Source organism: Gadus morhua, chromosome 11 (assembly GCF_902167405.1).
Source record: "Gadus morhua chromosome 11, gadMor3.0, whole genome shotgun sequence".
In the NCBI taxonomy this organism is placed as follows: domain Eukaryota; kingdom Metazoa; phylum Chordata; class Actinopteri; order Gadiformes; family Gadidae; genus Gadus; species Gadus morhua.
The window spans coordinates 24,737,960-24,754,489 of record NC_044058.1 but is presented as its reverse complement, the minus strand read 5'-3'; the positions used below and the strand labels follow the sequence as shown (position 1 = coordinate 24,754,489).

Sequence of the window (16,530 nt, the reverse complement as noted above, 5' to 3'; positions counted from 1 at the left end):
GTGTGTGTGTGTGTGTGTGTGTGTGTGTGTGTGTGTGTGTGTGTGTGTGTGTGTGTGTGTGTGTGTGTGTGTGTGTGTGTGTGTGTGTGTGTGTGTGTGTGCCCGCTGCCGAGCGGGAGACAATCCCTTTCTCCTCCATGTTGCGGATCAGTCTACTTCAGATTGATGTGGAAGTGGGGGGGTTATCTCAGCCGTGGTTGAGAAGGAATTGGGGGAAAGGAACTTTGGTTTTGAATCCCTGAAGTACATGAACCGCGACATGGAGGAGAAAGGGACTGTTGCCTACAACTGTCGCCCGCCGGAGCCCCGCTGCCCACTGCCGAGGCACCAACGCCTCGGCAACGGGCAGCGGGCAGCGCCGAGGCACCACGGCGGGCAACAATCCCTTTCCCCTCCATGTCGCTGTTCAGTCTACTTCAGATGGATGTGGAAGTAGAAGAACCAGAGACGTCGGAGAAGCCGACGCAGTCGTTTGAGATTCATAATATCGTCTGGAGGCGCACACAGCTTTTGGCCCTTATAATTTATATTATATGATATAGATATCTATGCATAATATGATATTATTTAGATATAGAGCTCCAGGACTCCTGCCGGATCGGCCGGAATGTTGTAGAAAATGTACAGAACCCGGCCAAGAGCTGTGTGCACCTCGCCATTGCAATACATCCAGTGTTAACACGAGCGTATGGTACCATGGCCGCAAGCCGCTCAGGGCCACACCCCCACCCTCCACCTTGACCCGCCTCTAAAAACGGCACGTTTGTTTAAAGCTCATTGTGGCACTGGCTCGTAGTGGCTGTAATTCTGCACCAAGGCTGAATTTCTTGAACGTCTTCAAGTACTGTATTAGGGGCCTACTAAAACCTATATAAAAGCATCCACAAAGTAGCATACCATGGGACCTTTAAAGAGTTGAAAGAGTAATAAGTCACAAAAATATATGAACAATTATATGGATAAATGGATCAGTATTTTATCATATCTGTTTTGTTTGCAATACACAGATGGATTAATGTGTATAAGCCTACCATCTCACACACTTGAAAATAAATTCAACAATCTGAAGAATGGATTTATCTTGATCAATTAATTTATTATTTGTTTAACATGACAGGACTGTCGTTGTTGGTTAAATCAGCCCTTCCTCGCTTACTCTGTCGCTCCCCCTTCTCTCTCTCTCTCGCGCGTTCTCTCTCTCTCTCTCTCTCTCTCTCTCTCTCTCTCTCTCTCTCTCTCTCTCTCTCTCTCTCTCTCTCTCTCTCTCTCTCTCTCTCTCTCTCCCTCCCTCTCTGTCTCTCCTTCTTGTATATGTGTGTACTATGAAAGAGTTAATTCAATATCAGAACTACTAACAGGTTGTTGTGCTTCACTGCTGCCAAGCACGTAATGGGTAGCGTTTTTCACATCTGAACCAATAATGATAGATCAATAATTCAATCTGAATAAAGTACTCTCTGCCAATCATATATTGAGTTCATTACTAATCATATCCTGCCAGGAAGAGAGGGAAGTTGAACACTTTATGTCTTCTTTCTTCTGCAAGAACTTCTAAAAGATCCAGACATGGTATCTCCTGATATTTCCTCTCAGCACTTGCAGAAATGTCTGGTAGTGGAGAGCAAGAAGGCCTTCAGAGAGTCGTTCTGAAGGCCTTTTGATTGGTTCGGCTGCTCGCTTAGAACACCAGTCAAAACAATTCAAGGAATCATCTGGGGGAGAACACAAAACATTAACACAAGTTTTGATATCAATTTCACCTTAAATGCAATACAGTGTACTCACTAACAGCTCCTATGGAGAGAAAAAGTAGAACAGGTTTTTTTTGTTATAAAAAGGCTCCCAAAGGAGGTAAAGATGAAGACAAACAGAAGTATGGCTGTACGGATGAACACAGGAAGCTTAGAACTGTTGAGAAGCAGCCTGAAACCAACTCAGTTGGCTGGTTTTTATTATATACTGCAAGCTGTCTGACTCTTTTGCTTCATGGAGCCTGACATGTATCTTTCATTCTTTATTTCTTTCTATCTTTCTCAGTCTTGGGAGCTGAGACACTGTTTGATGCTGACAGAGCTGGAGCGAGAGATTGAGAGGGAGTGGCGGCTGGAAGCATTACCCCAAGCTTTGCGGGTGTTCTAAGGTTTATTGAGTTTGAGTTGTACATTATTTTATAGATGTCTAACAGTCTAACAGTACCATGTCCACACTAATCCAGATACATTATAGATATTACGTAATTTATGTAATTCTACCTTTTTGAAAGACTGTAGACTGTAAACTGTTGAAAGAATGTGTAATTAATCTCGGTTTTCACCCGTTCAATGTCAAAAGTTGTGAATTGAGATGTGAATGTGGTTCATGTGGCTTCATTAAAAACAGAACCCTATTTATATATATATATATATATATATATATATATATATATATATATATATATATATATATATATATATATATATATATATATATACACACATTACATTATTTATCAGGTGAAAGATAAGGTAATCAGGTTAATACTCTCTTTTGTCTTGTTGACAGGCATTGAAAATAACAAAGGCATCTCTCTTTCCAATTGGCAGAGAGAGAGAGAGATGCTCCTCAGAGCTCAGAGAAGGACCTCCACCACATCGTCTGAACATTCACCTCAGTTGGAGCAAGAGCAGCCAAATAGGCGGTGATCGCGTGGAGAAGGCCACAGACAGGGTGAACCTGTGTTCTTCACCTGTGTGAATGTCCCTGCTTCTACTGTCCCTATGGGCAGCTAGGTAGAAGTTCAGACTGCGTCCCGGCTGCTCTGAGGCCCTGGGGCCTCGAAGGAGCTAATAGGACACCCCCTTTAAGCTCTTGGAGAAGAAACCACCGAATTGACAGCAGGACTCACAACTGGACCAGAAATGGCCATACTATGACAGGAGAGGAGCTCTGGACCCATAACCAGCCAGTGTTGACAATCCAGGGGAAGAAATGGAAAAATCCCCAAAAATATGAAAATCTGTGTGACATGCATGGTTAAAACCATAACTCCCTTGAGCCCCCCTCCAGCATCTCAGACCATGACGTCTGTGATGGAACCGAAGCCCACATGAGTGGGATGGAGGGAAGGGTAGCAGAAGGTAACACAGGGTCGGACTGTACCAACCAACAAAGCTCCCTCTCCATGGGGGTGGACAGTATCACTGAGCTGTACCAGGGCATCCCCGTCGAGGGGCCAGAGTTCTCAGATGCGGCGGCATATGTGGTTCTGTGGGTGGGCGACGTGCAGCCGGCGATCTCTTGGGAATCTCGGCAGGTGGAAGCAGCCTCAGGGAACACTGAAGACCACAGAATGTGTGGGGTCGTGCAGCACTCAGGTACAATACAAAAATAGATTCTTAATGTTATTTCCGCAAAAAACACGGATTCAATGGATTCTATACTTTGTTTGTTTCTTTGTCAATTAAATGTCACGGCTGTTAATATGGTGCCTCCTCTCACAACTAACCCCAAGTACAAACTTACATACGTAGAACACTAATACCATTCAAGCTCATCCCTGCCCATAATGCTGAGGAAGGTTGTAGAAAGGGGAGCATAAATGTTGTACCGCATAAATCGAAGCATCCATAGCCTATAAGACCTACTGCGTGCATACCAGCCTGAAGCTACATTTAATGCTGCAAATATTCAGGCAAAGCAGCAGAAAGGTTCTCCATGAACAACGCACTGCTAGCAAAAAAAGTATTTAGCATATTCAGCCAAGATTCCCTGTTGGCAAACATAAGAAAGGAGTGTAATCCAGACTGAAGGGGAATGTGATGCGAAAGTTGGAGGATGTGCGCTTTAAACGTTTGAAGAGCATGAGAGAATGTTTTGAAGCGCATGGGAGCTTGGGAGCTCACCAGGCCTCCCTCAGGGCTTCCTTCCAACATCATTGTAAAAGGTAAATCAGTTTTATAGGCCACGACAAGGAACCTAGCATTTAATACTTCGTATGATAATGACAGTCGGTGGGTGGCCCCGTATAGTTCAAGCACAGAGAAAAACGATTCCAAGGAGTGCTGGCAGATAAGCCTTTGTTTTAAATGCATGGCACTGTGTGTTTGACCTATTCCTAGACAAAGCACAAAGACAAAGCACTGTGGGAGATGATGAATATATCTTTCCTTTCAAAGTTTCAAGGTGTGAGAACAGCTGGGAAATGTGCAGGGAATCACAATTGCAGGTTTAGTTAGCATGAGGTTTTGAATACAGACTGTGTTTAATTTGTAAGCAGTGGACCACCAGAAAATGTCAAACAGTCCAGACACATACTTGGTAATGTATTGAAGTCCAAGCTTTAGTCGCATTTTACGGGGTTACACTGATGACCAAAACTGTTTGGTGGGTGTAAAGGTACAATATGTAACGTTGACACCAAGCGTTTAAAATCGGTACTTCAGTCCCAATTCAAAATATTGGAGAGCTGTCCCCACCCACCCCCTCCTCCCCTTACTTGAAACTATGGTATTTCTGCAATGACATGCAACGACCAGTCCTACACTGTAAATTGATCAGCTAATGTATATGTTTGCAATTTATTTGTTTGCAAATCATAAACCAGCTCCCTTGGCATCAATCTTGAAATCCCTCTGGGCTCTAAGCTGTCTGCATCTTTCAAGTCAAACTCAAAAGATGTAACCATGTTTAAGCACAGCTCTGATCATGGAGCTTCTTTGAAAGGTCACGTAGGATCTGCTAGAATCTAATTTGATCCAGTTTGTTGGCTTGCTTCCATGGCTGGAGGCAGGTATTTTTGTCCCCATTTTTATCTTGTCGCGCAATCCGGGGTACTCAGAGAAGTAAGTCATAACAGACAGGCCAAAACAACAAGCTACATTCCAGCCCAGAACGGACACTTCAAAGGAGAACACACTCGCTGTAGCGCTGTAGACAGAGATGCCACTATTTTAACTTGGCAAATATTGCTTAGCATTTTCGAACTAACTTTCCTTCATCTCTAATGACAAATCATGCTCAGTATTTTAGGACAGTAAATTTGACACGTATTGTACCTTCAAACATTTAATTTCCAAAATAACTTAATAGGTGACATGGACGGAGACATTCCGACAACACAAAATCCATTTCATTCAATATATGGACCAGCATAAGGCAAGAGTTATGTGCTTAAAGTGATCACATGACAAATCCAGCAAGGTTAATAATATTAAATATCAATGTCAATACAACCTGCATTAATACCAGTGGCTTTTGATATATTAAAACGACTATCTTTACACAATTCATTATTCCATTAACTCAGTAAGGCTCGTATTAAAAACATCCGTCATGAAATTCTTACAAGATAATCACCTCATAAATGTCATAATATGACACAAAATGTCATAAGAATACATAGCATTAAATACAATTCAGACACAATATGACCCAACAAAGTATGGTGTGTTGCAGTGGAAAAGCCACTCTGGAATCGTTATGACGTCGTTAACATAAATGAGGTATGTAGTAGGCGAGGATACAAATGAGGCAAAGAGCACAAAGATGACCGGGTGACAGCCGTCAGAACCTAGTTGGAGGCCCTCAGCAGACACCAATGAGTTTGTTGTACTCCTGCTTGATGCAGCTGTAGACAGCGTGGTAAAAGTGCCGGTCAGGCACCATGAGGTCGGTGACGATCTCGGTGTGGTCGATATTTGGCAGTATGTAGAGGGCTGTCTTCACACAGAGAGACGTCAGGAGCTGGGAGAACTTGATGGACGATTCGGCAGGAACGATGATGTCATTGGTTCCGTGGATGAGGCTGATTGGCGGAATTCTGTCAGAGTTAAGAGACATTTTTTTTTATTCAAGGTGCGAGGTAAAGACAGGTTATCACAGTTTTGGACCGTTGTAATGGTTGACATTAGGAAATGCATGTCTTAAATGTGATGTGTGATGTGTGAATGTCTGATGCTTACACATCAGTAAGTCAACGAGTCATGAAGGAAATGCAGTTTTTTTAGTATTCTCCTGTCGTCAACCATTTCATTCCATTTCACTTCACACCGGCCGAGTGACGAGAAACAAATCTAGTAAATAAGGAATGGATTGTGCACTTGGACTGTCAACAACTAAAACAATTACACAACACCAAATTCAGGAACAGGATCAAAGTCTGAGCGAGTCCCACCTCTCCAGCTTGTCTTGGCTGAATGTGTTGAGGATGTGCTCTGGCGAGTAGTAAGGGAAGTTGTGGACTCCATTCATAGCTTTATGCATGGTGGACACGTATTCCACCGCTCGCATTTGCTCATGCTCATAGTGATCCACGATGTTGTATACGCCGCTCAGACCTGCACAACAAATAAGTAGGCAGTGATCGATTTTTTGTAGAATTAAAGTTAAAATATGCAAGAATTTGAAAATGTTAAAGCTTAGCTCTGTGGCACTGTGCAGTAGCATACACTGAAGGTTAAACACAGGTGTGAAAATTTACATTTCCTCTTTCTGCAGTAAAATCTTGTTTGTGGATTTGGAATATAAACATTTTGGATTAAGTTAAGTTTGACCAACAATGTGGGAAATACTGCACATACTCATAATCCTCTTGAACATTTAAATATGACAATTTAACATTCATAACTAAAACTAAATATGTATTAGTTATTATTTTCAATAAGTAAATAAAGATTTGACATATAAAATACAAGTGACCTTGTTTGTATATTTATTTGAGGCGGTTTCAAGATAAGGACAAAAAAAGCCTGGTGACAAATGTCAGCCTGTCACCGGGAACTGAAAAGGAAAAGTTTGCTATTCGATCACAGAGAAGGCCATGCAAACACACATACACAGTGTGTACACAACAACAAGCGCGCAAAATGAATCATACAGTGAAAGACTGTATCCGCTGTAACGCCCATAGCCGGCGGGTTATTCCATTTAAGAACCACCCGATCCTCACTGACATTTGAGCGAGTGCCACAAGACTCACCAATGAGTCCTTTGATCGCCTTGGCGATGTTCCGCTGCATGCCTGCTTCGACGAAGAGCTCGTCTCTGCAGTCGATGAGGAACAGGATGGCCAGGGCCGACAGATGAGCGCCCGCAGAGTGCCCCACCAACACTATGTTGTCCTGGAGAGGACCGACGAGAGGACGCAGCCAATCAGAGACCAGGGATCAGAATTGGCACAACTGTCATGGGGCTAGCACCAGCGAGTGTTGGCTCCTGGGCCCATACAGTGACGTTGTTGACATGAAGAACGATGAGACCAAAATCAAGCAGGTCGCAAGAACTGTGTATTCAAGCCAGCTGATGGGGATGTCTGATTTGTAATGTTAGTAATAATACCAAAAGGTTGTCGGTTTTCCACTTTACTAAAGAATAATTCGGACGTCAAGTCCTGTCATTGTAATTCCCTCTGATGATTTGATAAACCCTAACCAAATTGAAGAAGAGAGCATTGTTCCCTGGACCGATCGATTTGTGATTAGATTTTTGTTATTCTGCAGGCTACAGATTGAGAAGCTTTGATACATTTGTACAAAAGCAAAAACATATGGTGACAAGTTAAATTAGTATGATGGTAGATTGTACAATATGAAAGTAAAGATGGATTTAAACATGGATTTTCCAACAATAATAACACATACAGGATGTTTTTGCAAACATGCAATAATGAAAAATGACTTGGAGATGATATAATTCATGTTTGCAAGTCATGATTTATGTTTAAGGTCATTTACCTTGTCAAAGTTGTACTTTTTGTCGTTCTCTCGTGCCCAAACTAGACAGTCCGTGATATCTTGGACCATGCACAAAACATTCCCCTGAAATTCAGCCAAAAACATAACAAATCACTTGAATATAGAGTAATGACTGTATCTCCAATAACATGACATGCTAGAACCATATTGTAGTGTTTCCAATAGAATAAGCATTGTGTACAGGAGAAATGTAAATTTGCTCTTCTTCACACACAATATTAACATATCGTGACCTCTGCCTATATGCAAGAGAAACCAGGTATCCACTTTTGCTTTAACCTCTCTTTAACCAGTTTAGCCTCCATCATTGAGATTAAACAACTATTTCACAAGCCTCCCCTGGTGAAGATAGCAGCAGAATACAATATTAAACACACTCAAATATAAAGTAAGCCTCATACAACGCCACAGAGTAAATAAATAATCAACACATTGAATCTGGCAGAGGTGAGGAAAGACCTTTGCATTCATCGGTTTCAATCCCTGCTCCAGCATCTGACCTATATTCGGTCTCTGACAGGCTCCTTCGCACTCCTCTCGTTTTGAAGCTCATTCAATGTAATGGAAGGGTTCGGTGGCCTTACCTTTGGGTAGGTGACGTAGTCGGGGCACGCCACAGTGGCACCCAGCTCCTCAGCCATCCGCCTGGCCAGCAGACAGTAGATGGACCGGTCCCCAGATCCCCAAGCCCCGCCGTAGATGAACACCACCAGGGGAACCGGCTTGTCCCCGGCCACCCTGGCCCCTTGGGGGCTGTAGTACAGGTCCATCTTGTTGCTTCGGCGCCCGAAGGTGATGCCCTTTGGGTTGGATAAAAAAAATTAAAAAAAACGTACATGTGAACATCACGGAATCTCTAAAAGCACTGAACTTTTTCTCAGTATTTTCTCTGGTAGAAAACCCAAAGGCGTAATAGTTAGCCTATAATTATGTCCTACAATTATTATGATTAACCTAGTGGCTTCTCTTTTTTTTCTTGTTTTCGACCTCTGATTGCGATACATACCTTCTCATAATGTTTCCGGTTCTCATCGTTCTGGTACCATAACTTCCACTGGAAGTACAGTTTTCCGTACTGTAGGTATTTTAGTGTTTCGAGCACAGCTCTGGTCAGGCAGTAGATTCGCCTAGGAATGAAACACAGATATTGAATGTCCTCAACTGAGCATGAATGCATCATATATATAAATATATATATATATCTAGATACATATCGTCCTTATTATATATTCATTATGCGTAAGTACAGTCATACATTCACAATGAACAAAAATAGGTTTACATGAGGCATGCATATAAATCAAGATAGGCTCATTCTAGTGTTGATTTTGTGTGTTTCTGCTAATATACATTTGATGCTTGATTACCTGGGTCTCAGAGCCTCTATGTATTTTCTACAGCCGGGCTTATTTGGCCAACCGTACAGCCACTGGGCCGCTAAGGAGATTGAATAGGGTACACCGACCAGCAGCACGCCCGCTACCACGGGCATTGAAATGCGATGTTTGAGAGATGCCCTTTACAAATGAAAAGTTCACAACGTCAACTCGTGCTCAATTAAAATATTAGGTAGGCTAGGTGGTAAAAACAAATCTGTATTAAAGCATCTTACATGTTTCGCAGTATTTGAAGAGTTCACTCGTGATTCTGTAGTGTACAAAACAAATGGACATCTTAAACAACAAGGTAATATGACATAGGGCCTATAGCCTACTGTACTTCCAAATAGGCAAACAATTCGACAAGGCGTGGACATGTAGAAACAATAATACGACAGATAATCAGATGTGTCTTCGAAGTTCTTTATGATGTAATTATGAAAATCCTAATATGCGCACTTACTTATTCCTCTGCGTAATGAATACTCAATAGAGTACAGCCATGGATGTATTATAAGAGTACACACAACGTTATCAGCAATGTGGACCACCCCTCTCGTAACATACGATCACCTCTACTCTGAATAGCAGTCGACTTGACACACAGATATTGTGTATCAGATAGTGTGTAAAAGGCCCGCCTCCTCCCGACCGTCTATGCGGTTCTCCGGCGGTTAATTGCAGCGCATCCTTATATTATAAACGGCTTAAATGGCTTAGTGTTGGCGGTTTATCCTAAAGGCATCAGGGTCGTCGCTATACTGCTGGAAACGTATACTCTTATCTATTGGTATTTCATGGCGACTGAATGAGTACGCTGTTACATAATCCTCAGCACTGTACATGCCGACAATCGGACTAATGTTTTCATCTCCCAAACGGAAATGGAGTAGATGCTACCCCGGAAATACACCAAGTGACACGTTTTGCGGAACAATTGGGGTTTTATTCGTTTTTTTATCCATACTTTAGTGACATGCTAGTCGTTGGCATGAAAAATGTTAGTACAATTTCGGGAAAAAGCCTGCACAATTATACATATGCGCTTGCGTCCTTTAACCTATCTCAGGCTACGTCAATCGGGCAAGGCATGTTTATGATTATAACAGGTCAAAATAGGGCTTTCAATTGGCTTATTTTGGCCTTAATTAAATTATTTAAATCAGTATTGTAGGGACATGGGTTTATACATTATACACTAAATGGATAATACCGATATGTAAAACTGTATGGCCAACGGAATTTCGTTCATTTACATGTTTATGCAATGAGAGTTGCTTGTTACTTTAATCGAATAGATAAGGGGAAATTGGTGAGGCACAGTATTATATTACATTAACGTGTTTTCGGTAAGAGTCGAGTTTGTCCAGCAGAGGGCGATAGAATTCCTTGATAGAGACTTCCAATGATGCCGCACCAAACGTCACTAATCCACTTAGTATGTAAGGAGGGAGTGTGTGTGTGTGTGTGTGTGTGTGTGTGTGTGTGTGTGTGTGTGTGTGTGTGTGTGTGTGTGTGGTGTGTGTGTGTGTGTGTGTGTGTGTGTGTGTGTGTGTGTGTGTGTGTGTGTGTGTGTGTGTGTGTGTGTGTGTGTGCGTATCTATAAATAAATATTTTTTATAAATAAATATATATTATATTTGCATATTGCCTTGTGTCTTAATATGCATATGTATTTATTACCAATTATTGCCATCTATATTTAATACATTGAAGCTCCTGTAAAATATGCAGAATGTGACAAAGTTTTGACAGAATTTCTACAGGCAATAGAACAATAGACAATAGAACAGTATGGGTTCTCTATGATACCTGACCAGTGCCTTAGCTATTGTTATGATTGGCTCACCATAGCCTGGACTGGGTCTACCAGGTCGTGTGTGTGTGTGTGTGTGTGTGTGTGTGTGTGTGTGTGTGTGTGTGTGTGTGTGTGTGTGTGTGTGTGTGTGTGTGTGTGTGTGTGTGTGTGTGTGTGTGTGTGTCCTTGTGTGCATTTGTGGGTGCATATGTGTGCATATGTATGTGTGTAAGTATGTGTGTGTGGTTGTGCTCACCTGCATATGTGTGTGCATGGGTGTGTGTGTGTGTGTGTGTGTGTGTACTTCCTGTACGTGCATGTGCATGTGTGTGTGTGTGCTTGCGTACCTATGTGTGGGCGTGCGTGCAGGTGTGTGTGTGTGTGTGTGTGTGTGTTTACTTCCTGTACGTGCATGTGCATGTGTGTGTGTGTGCTTGCGTACCTATGTTTGGGCGTGCGTGCAGGTGTGTGTGCATGTGTGTGTGTGTGCTTGCGTACCTATGTTTGGGCGTGCGTGCAGGTGTGTGTGTGTGTGTGTGTGTGTGTGTGTGGTTGCTGCCTCAGCTCCAGCGATGTGGGGAGTCCCTGGTGTTTCATGGAAGAAGTTTGAGTTTGAGTGGAAACGGTTCTCCTTCCACGTTGTGCAGAGCTGGGCGCGTAGCTGGCGATTCGTGCTCAGTCAGCAGTCGTATTTTCCAATAGTGTGGTAAAAATTCACAGCTTTTCACTGTTTCATTTTCAAGAATGATACCACACACCAGGGAATGACTGTATGCACAGTGGTATTAACATAATAAAGGCTGACGTGCACTTCCATACAGAAGGATCTTTGTGAATGTAGGATTCTGGAAAGTTGTGGTCCCCTTACCGGGAAAAATGCCTGCACAGTCTGTGTTTCTTTAGAATCAGAATGTGGATTCAGTCCCAGGAGAACAGATGTATTGAGGTTCGGATGGGTCTCTATTTGACTCACAGTCACTGCCAGGACTTTTTTATAGAACACTGTAACACCGGCTGAAACACCTGCTTAACAATGATCACGGCTTACCTTTAACAAGTACATACTGTCTGTGCATTTAATGAGCCTTTTAAGGTTACATAAAAGCCAGTGGGTACCATTGCATCAAATATGGTGATTTCTAATAAGATAGTCAGGAATAATTTTGCCTTCAAAGTGTCATTCCAAAACACAATCAGGGTTTGGCAGCTTTGGGGAACCGCCAACCTTTTCCCTGTCCAAACCAAATGGTATTGGCGCTATTTCCCCTACAGGGAGTATCTGTTTATCTGTTCAAGACCAGAACAATGTCTAACATGCTCTTAAAATGATTTCTTATCTGAAGTCATGTTATACCATGTACAAATGCAATATCTTATTTAATAGCAGTGACATGACCTATTGGATAGATTATCTAATCGGTGGGCGAAAAATATGATAACAGACAGACACCAAGATTTCTTCTTCTTTCGTATCCTACATCAGACTTTGCTTGGCCACTTCTTATCACAAAGCTTGGCTAGAGTGTACATGGCCAGGTCTTCTCTGGTGCAGGTCTCTATCAACAGTGGGCCTCTTATGAGATGGTCCAATGTCGGCCGCTCAGCTTTTCAGTCACACATGGCGGGATATCCCCAATTCTGAAGGTTGGTCAGTTTAGTGGTTTCCAGTCCACCCAGTTGTCTTCGTGCCATGAGAGGGATGTTCGGCCGGTGTAATCTTTTACCTCAACTGGACATCAAGATGACATTGGAATATATTGATGGGGACCGGATGGGATATTGGCCACATGATCAACTGATATGAACATCCAATAACAGCCCGTTGTTATTTTGCATTGCACACCTAACCTACCTGTTCTGAAGGTTTATCTTTTCTCTTACTTTACCATACTAGGTTAAATGCCACTCCCGCAATCCTTTCCACTGTGTCATATTCAAAGTGTGTCAAAGCGGTGTTTCTGTTTCTGTTTCTGTGTGTGGGTGGGGGGGGGGTTCTGTATGTGGATGAATGGATGAAAGTGCTTGTTGGCACAAGCACTTTCATCCATTTTTTTCGGGTGTGTGTCAACAGCATTCACAAGAAATGTATCATACATGGACGGTTCAAGTTCACACCTGTGTTTGTTTGTGTGTGCATCTGCTAGGAATGGGAAACAATGATCGGGTACCATATGGTGTCATATGCGCTGAAGTGTGTGTGTGTGTGTGTGTGTGTGTGTGTGTGTGTGTGTGTGTGTGTGTGTGTGTGCGTGTGCGTGTGCGTGTGTTTGTGTGTGTTTCATTCATTGACATATGTTCATCTCTGTTTACTTGCCTAATTGCAAACCTATTCTCACTTGCACTGTGGCTCGGTCCCCAACACAGTACGAACACAGCCCCCACATAGTCCCTACACAGCCCCCACATAGTCCCAACACAGCCCCCACATAGTCCCAACACAGCCCCCACATAGTCCCAACACAGCCCCCACATAGTCCCAGCACAGCCCCCACATAGTCCCAACATAGCCCTAACACAGTCTTAACACAGACCCAACACAGCCCCAACACAGCGCTAACACAGCGCTAACACAGCGCTAACACAGCCCCAACACAGCGCCAACACAGCCCCAACACAGCCCCATCACAGCGCTAACACAGCGCTAACACAGCCCCATCACAGCGCTAACACAGCCCCATCACAGCCCTAACACAGCGCTAACACAGCGCTAACACATCCCCATCACAGCGCTAACACAGCCCCATCACAGCCCTAACACAGCCCCAACACAGCGCTAACACAGCGCTAACACAGCCCCATCACAGCGCTAACACAGCCCCAACACAGCCCTAACACAGCCCCAACACAGCGCTAACACAGCCCCAACACAGCGCCAACACAGCGCTAACACAGCGCCAACACAGCGCTAACAGAGCGCTAACACAGCCCCAACAGAGCGCTAACACAGCCCCAACACAGCCCCAACACAGACGCCAATGGTTGAATTCCGCATTTCCCTTGGCTCTGGCTGTCAGGACACAGAGGCATCTTTTCACAGGCACTTCTCAAACACGCCGGGCCAGAAAGGACCTCCTTTTGACTGGGGGCAGCCATGGAAACGGGTTGGGTGGGTGGGTGGGTGGGTTGGGGGGGGGGGGGGGGGGGGGGGGATCAGGAGGTTTAGTTTCTAGGTACCCGGGAGCTCCAGAATGGCAGGCCCGAGAACCTCCCGGACGCCAGAGGAGTTGTGGAGACGGAGGAGACGGCGATGGCGTTCCGAGTGCCATGTGGGTGCTTAAAGGGGGGGGGGGGGGGGGGGGGGGGGGGGGTCTGGAGGGCGGGGAGGTGGTGATGGTGGTGGTGGTGTGGGGTGGGAGGGCACGGAAACTGGACGGATCTTCTGCTTGATCGCTGCAAAATAGAGCGGCCATTCTGGTCACCGGGTTGGATCTTGGGAGGAATACTAAGAGGTCGGGGGGGGGGGACGCACCGGGCGAGGAATGCTTGGCACGGACAACAAGGAGCTCGAGGGATGGTCGGGTATTTACCAAGATCAATACCCTCAATGAGACAAGGGTGTGTGAGAGGGAGAGAGAGACGTGTGTGTGTGGGTTTGAGAGAAGGGTGTGCATGTGTGTGTGTAGTTTAGAGAGAAGTGTGCGGGTTAGTGTGTGTGTGGGCCAGGAGAGGTTAGTGTCTGTGTGTGTGTGTGTGTTTGTGTGTGTGTGTGTGTGTTTGTTTGTGTGCGTGTGCCAGATGAGTTGAGTGGGAACGTGTGTTTGTCTGTGCGTGCGTGCGTGCGTGCGTGCGTGCGTGCGTGCGTGCGTGCCTGCGTGCGTGCGTGCGTGCGTGCGTGCGTGCGTGCGTGCGTGTGTGTGTGCGTGTGTGTGTGAGAATGCATATGCCAGGTGAAAGGAGAGGGTAGAGGGGAGAAAGGGTCTGGGGGGTGGGGAGAGTGGAGATGGGGTCTCTCAGAGGTATCTGCCATCTCAGTAGGGCTTTTTCTTTTTTTAGTCTACTCTCTGACAGAGTTCAGACTGACAGCGTCAGGAGAGTCCAATTTCAGTGCGTCACCCTTCTCTCCAGCACTGTGGAGCGCTTAACAAATGCAAACACATCTCCTCCTCTCGCGTGATAAGAAAACATTGTTCTATAGCGGCAGGGATATCTTCATGAGGAGAAGACAGGTGGAGTATCCAAGGAGATGTGAAATACCACACAAGACTCAGTGTGTACAGTTTGTAGGTTTATATGTACAGGCACAGCTCGAAGGGTGAAATACAACATTCAGTTGAGTCATAACATGACAATAATAAGTAAGCCGAGCGCTTGCTGGGTTAGTCAAACATCTAGTGTGCTCACTGCGTAGGCAAGAGGCTACGCCTTGCAACGCCCCAGGTTCGAAAGTTCCTCAAGGATAAAACACACAACCCTGGATGAGTCAATCCATACAGGGAATCATTTCTCTATGAGCATTTGGACGTTTTGCAACTGTTGACCGGTTACTGACCTCTATTTATGATTTATCTATAACTGTAGTGACAACTCAAGCCACTAGAGGTTACTTATGGGACAACTTACATAGTGCAGGTTTAAAATCAAACTTTCTCTTTTTAATTGGGCCACAAAAAAGATGCTACCACGTAACGGATTTCGATCCTGCCATGAGTTGAGATGCTCAGCGGGTGATGAGGTGAATGCCTGGTAAGAATGCAACTGTAAAGAGAAGACTCTGCACAATCCTGTTACAATAAAGACACTGAAATGGTCCAGACAGGGTGACTCTGGAAGCAGATGGATTATTTTACACCGCACCAAGGAGACAGGAATTAATGAATCCAGGACTTTCTGTCTTTGATCTATCTCCTTCTCAGTGGAATGCCCACTGGCACCTAACAGCAGGAGACAGGCCAGACGCCTTTACGATGCTCCAGGGACCGAGGCTGGGAATGTGAAGCGATGTACCTCTGCATGGATGGACAAGGAACACTTAGATATCTCTAATGGTCAGAGTGCAGCGGGGATGTGTCGCTTTGGTGTACTTTGGTGAGAAAATACGAGAGAATGAGGAAACATTCCCCGTTGAGGTGTTCAAGTACGCAAGATATAATATAAATGGTAACATTGCTTTTACCATTACCTCACTATTTCATATTTCTATGTGAAGAAACTTTCCAACCTTAGTCTATGAACATTTTCACTTTACAGAAATAACCAGTAATAACAATTAAAGTATTGAGTCCCCGTTTAAAAAAAAATTGAAATGGTAAATTGGTTGAAAGATTAATTATAAGCTTTATTTATTAAGCATCTTTTCAAACAGTTTGTATCAAAATGCTGAATGAAAAAAAAAAACTGACAGACACTACAAGGGAGGTAGTGTCTAAACTGAATCAGGCAGTCAACTCTGAGAAATGTTCAACCACTGGTTTTGCCTTGCGTCATCCACCCCTCTTTGCTGCTGATTCACTCATTAAGAAGCCTCTTCGTGGTTGTGTGTGCGGTGGACCATGTAAATAGCCTAGTCTTATTTAACAAGACAGGTTATGTTTGAAAATCAGTTTGCTGTATTCATCATTATTTAGTTCCAGAAGAAGAGTGATAATACAACTATTATCAGCGGACCCAAGCCAGCTGTCTTGTA

General features: G+C 44.0%; 1 protein-coding gene across 2 annotated transcripts; it reads right to left on the bottom strand.

Annotated features, from left to right (window-relative positions):
- Positions 1-5,027: 5,027 nt before the first annotated feature.
- Positions 5,028-9,993, bottom strand: si:dkey-193c22.1 (alpha/beta hydrolase). 2 transcript variants are annotated; one of them, XR_003978593.1, is made up of 10 exons: positions 9,573-9,993; positions 9,343-9,377; positions 9,098-9,247; positions 8,737-8,857; positions 8,315-8,530; positions 7,710-7,793; positions 6,956-7,097; positions 6,152-6,314; positions 5,940-6,050; positions 5,663-5,797 (listed from the first exon to the last, which is right to left on the bottom strand). XR_003978593.1 is itself a non-coding variant. In XM_030371133.1 (9 exons), coding segments are annotated over exons 2-9 (1,113 nt in total). In that variant the 5' UTR covers positions 9,345-9,377; positions 9,573-9,993; the 3' UTR covers positions 5,028-5,562. The 2 variants fall into 2 exon arrangements, 1 of the variants encoding a protein (XP_030226993.1); XM_030371133.1 differs by lacking the exon at positions 5,940-6,050 and having other exon boundaries at positions 5,028-5,797.
- Between the last annotated feature and the right edge of the window lie 6,537 nt (positions 9,994-16,530).